This window comes from Vicugna pacos, chromosome 16, assembly GCF_048564905.1.
Source record: "Vicugna pacos chromosome 16, VicPac4, whole genome shotgun sequence".
Classification (NCBI taxonomy): Eukaryota; Metazoa; Chordata; class Mammalia; order Artiodactyla; family Camelidae; genus Vicugna; species Vicugna pacos.
This window is the reverse complement of record NC_133002.1, coordinates 17,386,474-17,402,589: the sequence shown is the minus strand read 5'-3', so window position 1 is coordinate 17,402,589 and position 16,116 is coordinate 17,386,474. Positions and strand designations below refer to the sequence as shown.

General features: G+C 53.4%; 1 protein-coding gene across 4 annotated transcripts in view; it reads left to right on the top strand.

Moving 5' to 3' along the window:
- The first annotated feature begins 345 nt into the window (after nucleotides 1-345).
- Nucleotides 346-16,116, top strand: part of PRPSAP2 (phosphoribosyl pyrophosphate synthetase associated protein 2) — a 31,365-nt gene continuing 15,594 nt past the window's right edge. The window contains exons 1-8 of one of the 4 annotated variants that reach the window (XM_072938516.1): nucleotides 346-484; nucleotides 4,858-4,950; nucleotides 5,194-5,344; nucleotides 6,169-6,221; nucleotides 8,330-8,396; nucleotides 10,486-10,658; nucleotides 12,651-12,766; nucleotides 14,644-14,699. In XM_072938516.1, coding sequence (XP_072794617.1) covers nucleotides 5,226-5,344; nucleotides 6,169-6,221; nucleotides 8,330-8,396; nucleotides 10,486-10,658; nucleotides 12,651-12,766; nucleotides 14,644-14,699 — 584 coding nt within the window. In that variant the 5' untranslated portion in view covers nucleotides 346-484; nucleotides 4,858-4,950; nucleotides 5,194-5,225. The other 3 variants (XM_072938517.1, XM_072938518.1, XM_072938519.1) reach the window with 3 other exon arrangements.

The following is a 16,116-nucleotide window of genomic DNA, read 5'->3' as shown; positions in this document are numbered from 1 at the left end:
TGTGCTACCAGCTCTGCAGGTGTTATCTCACTCAGTCCTCACTGCAACCCCTGAAGCAGGTGCAACTATCACCTCCCTTTTCAGATGAGGAAATCGAGGCCCAGAGAGGTGAAGTGACTTTGCTCAAGGTTACAGGCCACTAAAGACTTGAACCTGGACACTAATTCCAAACATCATAGTCCACACTCGGTCTCACGTGCTGGGGCAAAGGGCGTTCCTGGGGCCTCGAGGCCCAGCCCCACCCCCTGTCCCGCCCCTCAGCTGGGCCCCACCCTCAGCCCCGCCCGCACGCGACCCCGCCCACCCACGTGACGCCCCCGCCCCATAGCGGCCCCCCCCCGGCCCCCAGGCCTCGCAGTCGCAGCGGACGCCGTACTCACTCCCCGAGTCGCCATTTTGCTCCTGGAGACGCCGCCTGGGGAGCGGCGCTTTCTTCCTTCGGCAGCCGGGGCTGCGGCGGGGCCGGGGCTGGGGTCGGGGCCAGGTAGGCGGGCGGGAGCCGGGACAGCGGCGGCGCGGCCCGGCGGGCCGGGGCTGCGGGGCGCAGGTGCAGGGGCGGGGGCTCGGCCGGGCGCAGCCGGGCCCGGGACGCGCGGCCGCGGCGGAGGTACAGCCTCCGGGCCGCCGTCCCGGCCCTCGGCCCGCGGAGGCCGAGCGGCCGCCTGGACGTGTCGGCGTTGCCCCCCTTTTGAGTGGTCCCCTCCGGAGAGCACACGGGTGAGAAGGGCTTTTCCAAAACCCTTTTGCTGGTGTCGGCGCGGTGTGGGTGTTCGGCTTTTGTGAGGAGTAAGAAACGCGGAATGGAGATTTGGGGCGTGGGGACGTGTGATTTCTAATGCTTAACAACTTGAGATGCACAGGTGCAAGTCATCCCCGCACAGTTACTGAACCGCGCGCAATAATGATTCCCTTCTTGTTCTGTTCCTTTCCATTATTTCTGTACCATTATTTCCCGGTCTTAGTTGAAGGCGATGCAGCTCTGCTCCTGCTCACTTAACGGCAGCATTTCTGCGTGTAGTCTCGGATGTTTACCGTTTTCATTATAGTGGTTGTACATTCAGATTTGCACTCAATTATCCCTTTATGTAAATTTGCCATATGCTCAGCGTTTCTCGTCTTCAAAAAGATCATGCAGTGACCTTCATGGAGCTTTTTCTTTCTTTCCTTAGTAGAAATTCTTCAAAGGGAGGACACTGAGTCAAAGTTACGTGTTCTTTCTTCGGCACTTGAGCTAACTCGTTCCCCAAACAAGGCGTGTTTTTCAAAATCTGAATCTGGGTATTTGTCGGGTTCTGTCCCCGTGCCTGCGGAGCTCAGCACGCTCTGTTGGGGTACCTGCTGAAGCTGAGCTGGCGCCTGCTGCTTTGAGGCATGCTGCCTGGAGGAAGTGTCTTCACGGCCACGCTCACTTCACGTGTCGGAAAGGGGTCACCGACTAGTACCTGCTTTGTTGAGTTGCCATAAGAATTCAGAGCATTCAGAAAATGGTGTATTAGCCGCAAGAAAAGAAAACGTTCTGATGGAGAGACAGCACGGTGCCTGGGGTCACAGAGGCATGGAGGATTAATTCCATTTAGGTTTTGTCCTGATTGTCTTTAATACTGTCCCCCAAAAAGCACGTTTGCTTTGAGTGAGGTACATCACTAATAAAAATAATAGTTCTTCACACTTGATGATGCCTTTTAGTTTGCAAACTGCTTTCAACTCAGGCAGGCTTATTCAGTGAACATTTGTTATTTCACAAGCATTTGTTGAGCCTCTGCCTCTGCCAGGTGCCGCTCTATGCACTGGATTTACAGCAAAGAAAGTAATAGTGAAAAAAAATTCTCTGCTGTCCTAGACCGTGAATTCTGGTGGGAGAAGCTGTTTTTACCAAGTGTCCATCTCTGCTGTCCGGAAGCAGAAGGCCAAGGCCCAGCATGGCCCAGCAACCTGCGCGAGGCCTCGTAGCCGGTAACCATGGAAGGCAAACCACGTCCGCCTCCAGCCATCTTTAGACAGGAGGTGTTCACACAGCAGACGCTTTAGAGAGAAAGAACACACTTCAGTGCAGGCCTTCCTCACCTGAAATGTGGACGAGTGTCTTTGAAATGACTGCTGGCCCTTCCCAAGCAAGTGGCCTTTCAGGGTGGTTTCACCCAGCAGACTAAGCAGCTCGTGGTCTCATTCAGAGAGGAGGATGGTTAGCTTTTTGTAAAGTGCTGAGATTCCCTGCAAAGGGTGTGTTTTCGTATGTGCTGCAATCCTCACACATTCTGGTGTGAGATTAGGAGAAACGCAGGAGCAGCTGCAGTTCAGGGGGAGAAAGCAGGAGTGCTCTCTTCCCGCCGCGTTTCACTCTGCAGCCTCGTACAGGCGCGTCTTCTGCCAGCCCATCCTGGTGATTTTCATGTTCCTGAGTACAGTCTTTAAAACTCAGTCCTCGTGAAGCTGGGTAAAGCACAACTTGAATTTCCGGTAGGAAAAGGAGAACCAAAACTAGCGACGGCCGCTGCGTTGGGCCGGCTTGTGAAGTGGGTAGTCACAGGACGTGCCTGTACCGCCAGCCCTTTCCAGGTGGACTCCCCACCTGCGCCACTTTGCGTGTGGTCCCAGGTCAGGTGTCCACTCTTAAAACCTGGCCGCTGAGGCTGGAGCCCCAGAGAACACAGGCAGTGAAGAAGGATGTTTAAACCGTGATCATCAGGGAAAAGCTCCGGGAACTATCTCAAGAGAGCCATGTTGAGGGAGCTGGAGGCCTGCCTGTGGGAGAGGAGTTTGAGATTTCCCTCAAATCTTCAAGGGAAGGGCAAGGACCAGGAGGTGGAGGCTGCCAGGAGAGGGATCGCTGTGTGTTCTGGGGAAGAATTTGGAATGGGTGGGCCCTCAGCATGTGGGCCTCAGGTCCCGGGGCTGCTCAGGTGTCTGGAGTGGCTTCTTGGCCGGAGTCCTATAGATGGACTGAGCTGCTTCCAAGACTGCTTCCTGCCCTTCAGATACCTTCATTTTCAGGGTTCCAGGTCCTCTCAAGAGCACTGTTGTACTTTAAGCAGCTTCTTGCTGAAGGCTGGACGTGTAAAAATGGCCACGGCATGCGTATTACCAGCCTTGTTGGGTCGATAACCGGAACATTAGAAGCTGACTGATGGAAACTTCCGTTTACCAAGCATATCCTGTATGTGGGGCACTGTTAAGCCTGCACAGGAACCAGTTTTACAGCGGCCTGCAAGGGCAGTGTTCACAGTCGTGCAGATGAGGGATTGAGGTTGTGAGGGGTTCATTTCTGCAAGGCTTTGCGGTGAGTTGGGGGAAGTAGGAGCCGAGGTACGACTCTGGGTTTGACTCCAAAGTCCGTATTTACAACTACAGGGGAATGAATTTTATTTCCGTGGCGGTTTCCTTTTCCAGACCTGTACCCTCTTTCTAAGCACAGACATAGGTTGCTTGAGAGACGGTGTTGGAACGCACCTCGGATCTCCTTGAGTTCTGAGTGCGGATGGTGGAATGTTCCTTCTCTCCTTGTTCGAGCTGGCCTGCCCCATGTGTGCTGTAAAGCTGGATGGGCACTCTTTCTGCCGAGGGCTTCTCCACCCATACTTAAATCTCCCCTTGCATCCATAGACAACTTGTAGGCAGCATGGCTGTGTTTCAGTACAGTTTTACTTGCAGGCCCGAGGGCCGTACTGTGCTGATTCCTCTCCAAAGCCACTTTCCACGTACCCACCCATGGTCCTCCTGGGTCTCCTTAGGGCTTTGGTCAGTTGTGCATACGTTTCTGTCTGTAATGCATAGTCTTTAGGCCAAGTTCATTGTGATGGCCCACATTTCCCATTACGGAATGCCCCGGAAGAGGTGCTCCGTGGGGAAGTGTGTTTGTGGGACCGTGAGTCACACCAGCCCAGGACCCACTGGCTCCCTCTCGATTGCTGCAGGGAGAGACACAGGTGCACGAGGACGCTGTTTGGGCTGGTTACCCACTCAGCGCGGCATGTCCGCACCAGCGCATGCTGGCAGCAGTTTAAAGGACAGGATAGATCCATGCTTTCTACCTGGGTCATCAAAGTCTAATTAACAAGAAAATGGATTACCGATGGATTTGTACGATGACCCCTTTTTGTGTTAGAAATGTATTCGTATGCACGTTTTTCATGGGTACCACCCGTGTGAATGTGTGGAGCCTGTGGTGTCTCCATCACGTGGCAGGAGCCATTGCTTCGGGGAGGAGGGTGGGAGGAGTCTGGGACTGCAGCTGGTGATTTTAGGTTAGACGCTCATGTTTCAGTGTTTTACAAGGAGAGTGAATTTGTTTATTGTGTAGCTAAAATTTAAGAATATCAGAAAAGAGCTGCTCGGCTCCAGCCTTCTGCCCCCTGCCTCGGCCTTCCCAGGGTCACCCCGAGTGGGCGTGCAGGGACAGATGCCCTGGGCTCACTGGGAAAGTGCCTCCATCCCTCAGGCCTGCTGGAGTTGCTCCTGCATCCAGTCCCCAACCTCCCTTTCGTGATGAGGACACAGCCCGAGAGGGGAAGGTGGGAGACACTGAGGGCCTGTGGGAGCAGAGCCTCATCTCCGGTGCCTGTTAGCCAGGGTCCTCCTGTTTGTGCCCTGCTCCCAGTCTGCTGGGTGGCTGACTCCCTTTTCTTCAAGGTTGTCATTATCTGGTCAACCTCGTGTTCCAGTTGAGGAAAGTGCAGATGAGAAGGTCAGGTGTAGACTTGACCCAGGGCATCTCAGAGGAGCTGCAAGGCCAGGGGGAGGCTCTGTGGTAAACAGGCGCCACAGGAAGAGCTGGGCGGATGGGTTGTTCAGTCATTGTTTAAGGAGCAGTCAGCTTGGTCCTTGCTAATAGCTCTGCCATTTTTCTGTGTGTTAATCCAGGAGGAATTTTGTTGTCAGAGCCTAAGAGGAGGTTGTCGTAATTGACTTTACGCAGCAAACACTAAAACACAGCTCTTCAGCTCCGCCTTTCTTGTAAGTTTATCATTTGTTCCCAGTGGTCATGAAAACTAAGTTATATGGTGCCATCTTTCCATACACTTGGAACCCTGAAATCCAAGTAGACTTTCTGTTTGTTCATGTACATGTTTAATAGAAAAGTCTCCATTGTGGCAAAAACTAACTTCCTTCAGCTGAAGTCATTTGTTACTTCAGAGTATCTGTTCAGGCATGTTGGGCACCGTACGGCAGTTCTTAATGCATTGTGTATCCTTCTAGGCTCTGAGAATTGGAAAACCAAAAAGGTTTTGATGTTTTGTGTGGCGTCACCTGAATTAGAAGCCAAGATGAACGTAACCAAAGGCGGCCTGGTGCTGTTCTCAGCAAATTCTAACTCCTCGTGCATGGAGCTTTCCAAGAAAATCGCCGAGTGAGTGCAGTCACACCGCCAACGTCCGTGCTCATCGTGTGGGGTTTAAGTTTGCTCGTCGGGTTAGCGCTGGCTGTCAGATTTGGAAGCAGATATTTTAGAGTTAATTTGCGGGTCACCTGTGTGTCCAGGGCTGGCCTCTGAGCTGCTGTCACTCCTGCACATGGCTCAGCAGACCTTCTCTGAGTGCCTGCTGAGTGCCAGGCTGTGCTGGGCGCTGCCTGTGTGTAGGAGTCTCTGAGAATACAGAGCAGTGAAGTAAGTGTGTGTCCTATCCGAAAGTGTTTGTAGATTATAGTTAAGCATAATTTAGTCATTTATTAAATAAGTCTGGTGCTAGACCTTGGTCTGGATATTGGGGTTAACAGTGAACAAGCTGGTCAGGGTCCTTTCTTCCTGCGCTTGGTGGGGAGCTGGACAAGAAGCAGGTCAACAAAACAAGCAGGATGGCTTCTGAAGAAGAGCCTGGAAGGGCTGGTGGGGCTGGGCCAGCGGCTGGAGCCGGTGCTCGGGCGTCTTGCAGCCACAGGGTGGAGTGTGAATTGAGAAACCTTAATCAGAGGGAATGTCTGGGGGCGGGCAGAGGGAGCAGCAGGGACGTGGCTGGAGGGCAGGGAGCACCTGCTCAGGCCCAGGGTGGGGGTGAAGGTCAGGTAAGGGAGCTACCGACAGCTTTCCATCCACCACACCTTACATTTTATAATAGGATTACTTCTGTTTTTAAAAATGTTTTGTTTTTATCAATTGATAAGTCATCCTTAATAGTAAAGATGTTGGGTGTGTTCCACTGCCTTCTCAGTGTTTTCCCTCTTTCTCCTCTGCAGGCGGCTGGGAGTGGAGATGGGCAAAGTGCAGGTGTACCAGGAGCCGGACAGAGGTGAGTGGGGCTCTCCGCGCCTGTGGGGGTCTTTCTGTGGCGTATGCCCTGCTGGTCGGTCCTTCATCCTCCACCACTGAAGCAGGCGGACTCAGGGTCCATCTGTTAGAGGAGGGTGGGCAGAGTGGGCCAGAGCAATGTCTCTGCCAGACAGAGAATCCCGGGGCAAGTCACGGCTGGGCTGAAGCGCCTGTCCTCAGACCTCCCCGAGGAGCGGCCGCAGGGCTGCAGGAGGCGGCTGGTCGGCTGGGGGAAGCATCAGCCTAGCAGGCGGTTGAACCTGCCACGCTAGTCGGGGCACACACATACAAGTGGCTGCGGTAGCACGCCGGTCGTACTTTACCCCAGCATCCCCCCGCGGGCTAGATGCCACGCTGTCCTGTTCAGAGGCGCTTTTGCTGATTGATTTATGTCGTTGCATAAGCACACCAAGTTGTAAGGAGTGTCTGTGTAGTTTCTGTAGGAAGGGTGGGTGTTTGAAATCATGCTGGCAGGCGTGGTGGACGGCCCGCACAGGATCAGCTAGCAGATCCTCGTCGGGCCTTGTCCCCTTTCCAGACTGCAAATAATTGGGTTGTTCTGAGGGTTGAACGGGAGGCCTGGTGTGCCTGACACAGTTCTTGGCACGCAGTAGGTAGGTGCTCAGGAGATACTGTTCCTTCCCCTTTTCTACCATAGGATTTTGTCAGCTGTGTGAGTGTTAGAGACCCACAAGGCACTTTGACGGAAAGACACAGATTTGTTCTTCCCCCTTTATTTCTACACGACTGCTTCCTCTTCCCCGTCTCCCAGGATCCCCCACGTGGCTTCAGTGGGAAAAAAGTATAATTGAGGAAAATTTGCAGAATGTTTGGAGAAGATTATACTGCTGGAGGGAGTCAGATGGTGTCCTGTGTCTAGTCTAGGAGGGAGGGCTGGGGGGCCGTGATGGCAGACTCTGGAGGAGGCTGGTCCATCCACCAGGCTCACGAGTGAGGGAGAGGGCGTCTCTGGTGTCTGCTGGGGAGGAAGGAGAGAGCTGACGATTATGGATTCCTTACTGTTACCAGATGCTGGGAAATGGAGCCCAGGGACGATGTTAGGTCCAAGGTTTCAGAAGTGCAGAGTCAGGGTTCGAATCGAGATCTCCCTGACTTGTTCTCTTTCCGTGATGCCACATTCCTTTGTAAACTCATGTTCTACTTTTTCCGACATCTTTATTGAAAATGTTCCAACCTAAAAAAAAAGTGAAATAGTGCAACGAATAGCCACGTGAGTGTCTACCACCTGGATGCAGCAGCAGGTGCTTTGCTCTGGGAATGTGTGTGCGGGGCCCTTTGGAAGTGAGCTTCGGACACCAGGACACTTCGCCCCTGATCGCGCGGCCTGCCTCTCCTGAGAGTGAGGACTTCCCCCGCGTCGGTGCCCTCCCACTGTCACATAAATGATGATAATTCTCTGTCGTCTGTTTATGTTCAGATTTCCTGGTTGTGCTGAAGAGCCTTTTATAGCTGTGGTGTGATTTTTGTGTTTTGTTTTTTTTCACTGGGATTCTTGGTTCAGGTGACGTGTTTTTTATCTCTTTAGCTTCTAGCCTAGAGCAGTCCGCTCACCCTCTGTTTTTCCTTCCCACACGTTGGCTTTTTGAAGAGGTCGTCTTGCAGAGCTTCGCTCCTGACCTGCCTGTCTCTGTGTGGCTGACGACAGGCGTACTGAGTAGGGGTTGGGCCTTGTTTATCTTTACTTTCACAACGTTATTGTAACGTTTGTGCCTAATAAGTTCTTTCTTGTTAATTAATTAGTCAATTCTTGAACGGATGAGTGTAAAATTTCCCGTGAAGACTCGATGCTCAGTGGTCCAGCACTGTTTCTGTACAAGAAATGAGAAGGGTCGATTTACTTGTTTCAAGGCAGACGTGTAATTCCTTCCTGAGCAGGTCCTGTACTGTAAAAAGTGTGACTAGTCCCCGCATGTTCGTCGTCCTCGGCGGCAGTTAAAGGCCAGCGAGTTCTGTAACAGTTCCAGTTCCCATACTTTGTAACTTTGGTGAATGATGCAGATGTTTTGTGTGTATCTTTAAAACCTACGTGCCTTCTTCCCCGTTCCCATTTTCCCGTTCTCCTGCCAGAAACAAGAGTGCAGATTCAAGAGTCCGTGAGGGGGAAGGATGTGTTCATCATCCAGACGGTGTCCAGGTGGGTGCCCACCCCACAGCAGCGCCAAGCTTGCTGGTCCCTGTGAGGCGCGGGCGTTCAGGGTGACGAGGGTCCACTGGGCAGGAGGAACTGAGGTAGGGTGGAGGTTGGGGCGTCTTTCGGTGCTGACTTCTGACACAGCTGCTGCTCCGTGTGCTCTTGCAGCGTCCTCCACGGGCGGAAGTGGCCGCGGGTCGGCACAGGCCCTTAACGGCAGCGCCGTAACGCCTGCCGTCAGCAGCCAGAATTCCGTGAAACCTGCAGGGGGGCTTTCTGGTTCCAAAAGAGAGAAAGTGCGGCTGGAAGAGGGGCTGGCTTTCTCAGGGCTCTTGGAGCTTTGACTGCAGATGATTTAAGTGTCACTCGTTAGTGTCTTGTTGTGTGAGTCAAAGGAGCCGAGAAGGCGGGAGGACAGTGTGTGTGTCTGACACGATCCCCGTGTGTGCCGCAGGGTGCGGGGCAGAGGTGTGGGTGCCCAGTGCAGTGGTCAGACGACCCCTGTCCACAGACGGCCCTGCGCGCCTCCGTCCACCAGCGTTCTGCTCGGGGCAGTTTATAATGGTGTCTAGAGGCCAGTTTGTGTTAGTGCATCACTTTTTAGCCTAGAGACCGTCAGAATTGCTAAAATTGTTTATGTGTGTACGTACCAAGGAAAGGGTGGATGAGCCAGATTTCAGGAGAATTTAGACTTGGAACACATGTGTTTTCTCCTGAGTTTTGAACATCTCTGAGCTGGTGCTTGGGTGGGTGTAAGGCCTGGCGTTGCGGTGGGCTGTGGGGGAGGAGTGGAGTGCGGGGTGGGAGGGTCGGGGTGAAGGGCAGACCCTGGGGGGGCCTCGGGAGCACTGCAGGGCCTTGGGCTTCTGCCGAGAGCAGAGTGGGAAACCATCTCTGGGCAGAGAATGCGGGATTTGACTGTAAGATCCGCTGGATGCTCTGGAGGGTGGACGGCAGAGGGGCTGCCTGGGGGCAGGGAGGGCGGTGGTGCGGGTGGTCAGCAGCGCCTGGCTGGGGCTGGGGCCCGGCCGCCGTGTGGCAGTGGAGTCGGGCGCTGCTGCGACTTTCTGGCTGGGGGACGGGCAGGTTTGCCTCTGGGGTTTGTGCTTAGTGCGTGTGGGAGTAGTGTTGCCGTCAGCGGAGAGGGCAAAGCTTTTGTGATGAAGCAGGCTGTGAGGGGCGAAGAGCACTTCAGTTTGGGGTATGTTCTAAGATGTCTTAGCAGACGTTCAAGTGGAATTGTCCAGGAGCAGTTGCATTCGTCAGACTAGAGTTGAGAAAAGAAGCCTGGGCTGGGGCGATTTGTCCGAGTGTCCCTCACTGATGAAGCTATGAACCTGCAGGGGGCTCTGGGTGAGGGGAGACCGGAGGCGGGGACAGGTGGACGGGCGTTAGGGTAGGAAGCTGTGGAGAAGTGGGGGTGGTCGGGGTGTCAGGGAGCGGGGGCGAGCACCCGGCAAGACGCTACCACTGGGAGGGGAGGGGGTGCTGAGAACTGACCGTTGGCTTCAGCCACGTGGTGACCTGGATTGCGGCGTGTCTGGGAGGATGAGAGAGGAGTTGGAGGTGGCCGGTGTAGACGGCGCTCTGGAGACGTGCTGCACGAGGGGCTTGGGAACAGGGACGTGGGCTGAGCTGTTGTTAGTGGGGGAAATAGCAGTGGTTAGAGGCTGCCGGTAAGAGCCCTGGCGGGGGTGGCGTTGGTGATGGCGTCCAGAGAGCGAATCAGCAGAGCCCTGTCCTGGGGGGCACGGGGCAGGGGATCAGCGCGTGGCGGGGAGGGCCAACTGGAGAGTAACTTCGGTCTCCAGCTGGTGGCTTGGGGCCGGCAGGCTCGTGGGGTGCACGTGGTGGGGGGCGGGCGGCTCTCTCTTGCCAGTGCTTTTACCGGTGGAAAATTAAGTAGGGTCATCGGCTGCGAGGGAAGTGGGCAGAGCGGATGGGGCCGAGCAGGGAGGAATATGCCCTCTTCTTTGTGTCTGGAGCCCGTCTTGGTCGAGGTGGGCATGGCGCGTCCCGACCGTTTGCTGGGACAGAGAGGTGTTCCCAGTGACTGACGTTCGCTGCTGGGGCCCTGCCTCTTGGGTTCCAGGGACGTGAACAGCACCATCATGGAGCTCCTGATCATGGTGTACGCGTGTAAGACGTCTTGTGCCAAAAGCATCATCGGCGTGATCCCCTACTTCCCGTACAGCAAGCAGTGCAAGATGCGGAAGCGCGGCTCCATCGTCTCCAAGCTGCTGGCGTCGATGATGTGCAAAGCTGGTGAGGATGGCGGCTGTCGGGAGTTCAAGCTTCACCTTAGGAATTACAAAACATTGTTTTACCTAAATTAGAAGGTTGAACAGAGTAAAAACAGTGGTACAGCTTGAAGACAGCCCATTTATGGTGAGAAGACAGTGCAGTGGGTGCTCCCCTGTCCCCAGTCCCTGAATTCCTTGTTTGAGAAGTTACATCGCGGTGACAGGTGACAGCCATACTTGAGTTGCTTCTAAGGGGGAGGCGTTTGGAACGACCTGCTCCAGCACAGCGGCTGCTTTTATTCCGGCCTCTTCCTTTCCCAGGACAGAGTGGTGTAGCTTTCAAACCACACACATTGTTTTGTGTTGTGCATTTTCAGGTGACATCCTGAGTGTCTGCCCCTTGTTTCTAAGTCTTCAGAGCTGTTCCTGCGTGTGTGCATGCGTGTGTGATTGCAGAAGGCACGAACCACAGGGCATTTGCACAGAGGAAAGAATAAAAAGTCCTCGTGTCACTGTTTTAACACAGACACTTCGTGTAGAATAAGCTTTCTGCTGTAGCATTTCAGAGAGGGCAAGACCAAGACACAATTCGATAAAAAGAACCCCAGGAGCCTGGAGCGCAGCCTGCTGAGAGCTCTGGGGGGCCGGGGCTGGGGGGACCCTCTGAGCCTTCCAGGAAGCTCTGCCCTTCCCTTCTGGCCTTGCTTCTGGGCGGGCCCCGAGGCTCACTTTCCTGCTCTTTTCAGCAAGCTTTGCTTTTTAACATATTTCCAGTTGAATTTTCCTTGTACTTTGTGGGTGATCGTTTCAAATATCCGTTAAGGAGTCAGTGGGATGAAGGTTCTTCCAGGCCTGCGCAGTTTGTTCTCGTATTTGAAGGCAGTATTTGTCTTAATACGGCTTGTCACACCTGCTGACGGAACTTCAGGGAGAGGAGGCCACTCTGATGGTCTCAGAGACGTTTCTCCGTCACTGCGATCTCGGCTGTTTTAAGACTTGAAATTGGTGTGAAAGTCACGCATCTCCGTGTAAGCAGAACCACGCAGTCTTCCCTTCTGAGGAGGGAAACCGCCTCCTGTGAGTTTCCTTTACTCCTCACACACAAGCACTTCACTTCCGACACTTCTGCCTCCAAGTACGTAGAGGCTTTCTGCACGGCACCAGCTGTGTGTCCTGCATCTTAACTCAGGCCTGACCCCGTCCACCGGGGGGTGGCATCAGATCCCGTGAGATGGCCCCCGCGGCCCCCTCAGATGCCAGTCTCAAGTCCAGGCTGGCACCATGCTCCTCACTAGTTGGCTGTCAGTCGGGGAGGGTCCCACAGCCTCCTTCTTGGGTCCCATTCATTTGCTGGAACCACTCACAGAACTGGGGGAACTGTTCCTACTGTTCGCTGGTTGGCTCAGAAACGACAGGATAAGGAATCAGATGAGTCCGCTGGGGGCGGGCGGGGTGCGGGGCGGGGCCGCCCACCTGATCACCAGCCTGGAATTCCCCCGTGCGCTGGGACTTCTTGGCGGCTTCCACATGAAGGCATGGCCCTCTGTTAGCTCCACGTCCAACCTGTGCCCTCTCTGGAGAGGGGGTGGTGGGAAGCCTGGAAGCGCCAGCCCCACCCGAGAGCCCATGCAGGGCGGCCTCGCCAGAGTAGGAGCTGCTCCCGGTGCTCTGATCGGTGCAGAGTTTACGAGACTCTCTGGGGCTCTGGGTCAGGAACCAGGTCAGAGAGCAGACGGGAACAAGAGGTGCCCCTGGCGCCCTCCCCTCCGAGGATGTCCCAGGGGATGTGGGAGCTCTGGGTCGGGAGCCGGGGCAGAGGTGAATATGTATATTTTCTGTTATAATCTCATTGTACTAAAAAAAACCTCAGAAATAAAGATGGCTGAGTTTTGATGAGAGAGCGACTTTTAATAGTAATTTGTTAAATACCGTATCTTGCTCTATATAGAACTTATTTCATACAGTGCGGCTGGCTGTGAAACCATCTGTGTCTGTGTCTGCTTTGTCTTCACAGGTCTCACTCATCTCATCACCATGGATTTGCACCAGAAGGAAATCCAGGGCTTCTTCAACATCCCTGTTGACAATTTAAGGGCGTCTCCCTTCTTACTACAGTATATTCAAGAAGAGGTGAGCTGGTCAAACTTGCTGTGACATTTGTTTAACAACTATTTTAACATTGTTTAAGGTTAGCATTTCCATCTCCTTGGGCTGTCCATGAAGAAATAAAACAACGTGTTCTGCTTGAAGTACAATTTAGTTTATAAATGTAATTTGGTGTGTTTTAACAGCCTTGATCTGCAATTTGTTTCTTTTGCTAAGCTTTTTAAATTGCTTTTGTTTCTTTTGGACCTCAGGTACCTAGAATTGGACTAGTGATTCTGACAGATAACTCACTTGTGTCACTGGTCCCTGTGTGGACCTCTTTTGTATCCGTCTGTCTGCCTTCTCTCTGTCCGTCCCTCTGTGGTAGTCAGCATCCGTGACCCTGCCCCCAGCAAGACAGCAAGAATCATTGCGGTAACTTGCATTCACCCGTGTGGTCCTTCCTGTCCTGTCCCGCTGCCTCCTCCCGCCAAGGGGACCTCTGTCCTGACTGTTTCATCTTCCTCTCAGTTTCTTTTTGTCACTCGTATGTGTATATATACGTGTGACAAATACATGTATTTCAAAGACAGAAACACACTACACACACACACACACACACATATAAATAAGTTTAACTTTATAAAAGGAGTCAAATCACGTGATCTGGGAGTTTTCCGCTCGCTCTGCGTCAGTGAGACTCACCATGTGTCTGTGCCGGTTCACCCGCTCTGACTGCTGAGAGACGCTCCTCATGCAGCTGTTGTCGGGCTTGTTCTTAAGGTTTGGCTGCTGTGTGAGTGTCCTGTGCACACTCCTGAATGAGTCTCCCGTGCTGCGGAAGCCACGTGCCTTGGTCGTGTACCCGGCGTGGAATCGCTGGGTTTAGCGTTCCCAGAGCAGCCCTGCCGGCTCCTGTCCCCGCCAGCAGGGAGTTCGCTGTCCAGCCAGTCCTTTGCTTCCTGCTTACGTGATCGGGGTCTGAAGCTTTTGCCCGCAGGGTGGCTGCACTGCTGCCTCGTTACTTTGATGGGTGTGTCCTGACGCCTCAGGACGGTGGCCGTCTCTTCACAGTGCCGTCCTCTGAAAGGCGCCCGGGGCCTGTTGTGTGGTGGGTGGTGGGTGGTCTCTTCCTGAGCTGCAGGCCTTCGTTTTGGATTCTGATTCCAGCCGTTCGTGTTTGTTTCACTCCCCCAGCTTGTCGCTGGCCTTTTCGTTTCCTTTAAGGGGGTCTTGACAAACACGCTCAGATTTTTTTCATTGAGGTGAAATTGACAAAATTTTGACACAAACACATTTTAACACAGGCAAGTCTGGTATTTTGTGTATTTGCAGTGGTGTACAGCTTTCCCCTCTAGTTCTGGTTCTTTTCATCACAAAGAACACCTCGTACTCTTGAATAATCACCCCCCCCTTCCCTGGCAACTGCTGATCTGTTTTCTTTCTCTGCGGACTTACCTGTCTTGGACGTTTTGTATAAATGGAATCATGCTGTATGTGACCTTTTGTGTTTGGCTGCGTTCACTTGGCTTAGTGCCTTTAGGCCCGTCAGCGCCGCCGCGCCTGTCAGGACCCCGCCCTTGCACGTGAAATTGCGGCGCCTGGGGGTCAGGAGAGGGCTCCCTGTTGGCTTTGTGGAAACGTCTTTACACCACTGTCAGTATTTGCTGCTACACAGACCTGAGCTGATTGTGATTAGCCCTACCCTTTCCTTAAAAGAAGTCCAGGAGATTCACGCCTTGATAATATTTCTTTTTCCAAAAACAAAATTTGCTTTGAACTTTTTGTCTCCTTGGAAGACACTGAAGTGGCCTGATGGCATCTTGGGCTGTTGGAACACTCACTCGTGTTGGTCGTGGAGTGTTGGCGTGAGTAGCCTTGCAGAGACATGGCAGTAATCCCCAACCTCTGCTCTGTCACAGATCCCGGATTACAGGAACGCGGTGATTGTGGCCAAGTCTCCAGCCTCAGCCAAGAGGTAGGTGGGGGCCCAGGGCTGCACCCACGGCCCCAGCCCGTGACTCCCAGATGTTCTGGACTCTGTCTCAGTGGTTCCCACATGCTCCTTCCTTTTATTCCGTGGACTGATGGTTTAGAGGATTGTCCGCTGACTCCATTTATTAAGTGATGATTTATTTTCGTCCCCTTTCTTCAGTCCCAGTCTGTGATTAACAGTCATGTTTCTCGCCCAAAGTGGTTCAGATCTGGGGACTCCCAGCCCAGGGCTCCGTTCCCTCCCAGGCTGGCTGCCACGTGTAGGCCCTCAGATCTGGTGTTTAAAATACCAGCGTACATACTCCGAGGTCGTTCACTGCCCTGTGTTCAGAAACTCTGTAATTTATTAACAGGATTGTATCCATCCAAGAGGCCACTGATTGGTATGTGTTAAAGGGTGACAGTTTACAAAACTAAAACACCCTGAGGGGTGCAGACGGGGCAGCGCTGAGAGTTATGTGTAACCGGCAGTAACTGATGGGTCAGTGGTTTGGAACTTCAGCTTGCACTTGAGCTGAAAGGACGTCGCACACAGACGTGCCTCAGAGACCCTGTGCTTGGGGCCCAGACCGCTCCAGGAATGCCAGGGTCGCGGTAGAGAGAGTCTCATGGAGATTTGGTTGCCAGTGGGTGTAAAAGTTACGTTTACACTGTGCTGTAGTCTTCTAAGTGTGCCGTGACATTATGTATTAAAAAAATTATACATACCTTAGTGTAAAAGTATTTTATTGCTAAAAAGTGCTGACCATCATCTGAGCCCTCAGTGAGTCATACGTAATCTTCTTGCATCAAAGATCAGCGACCACGGATCCCCATAACGGATGTAATAGTAATGAAAAAGTCTGAAGTGTACTGAGAACTACCAAGACGTGACACAGACACCAGCTGAGCAAATGCTGTTGGAAAAGTGGCGCCGAAAGACTGGCAGGGTCGCCACCAACCTTCAGCTTGTAAGAACGCAGCGTCTACAGAGCGCAGTAAAGAGAGGTCTGCCTGTACTGATGTTGCCTGGAGACCCCACTCCGCTGCGGAGGGAAAGGTCAAAATCAAGTGTAGGGTGGAGACTTTTTCCTAAGGAAAGCTCTTAAAATAACCTCCACTGGTTGAACTTCAGCCTCTGCTGTGGGCTGGATCGCCGCTGAGGCCGGTGGGGGGAAGACAGGCAGTTACTGCCGTCCTTGGCCACGGGCGTTGGATCGGGGCGAAGGGCAGCCGGCGCGTCATGAGCCGCCCATTTACCAGTGTCACCAGTGTCACAGATGAGCGGTTTCCACTGCAAAGCAAGACTAGCGTTTAGTGTAGCGAGTAGATGGACTTGGCGTTCGTGGTAAGACCGTGCGCTTCCGCGCCCTCGGAGCCCGCTTCCCGGTGCAGCCAGGCTGTGCCTGCACGCGCTTCCT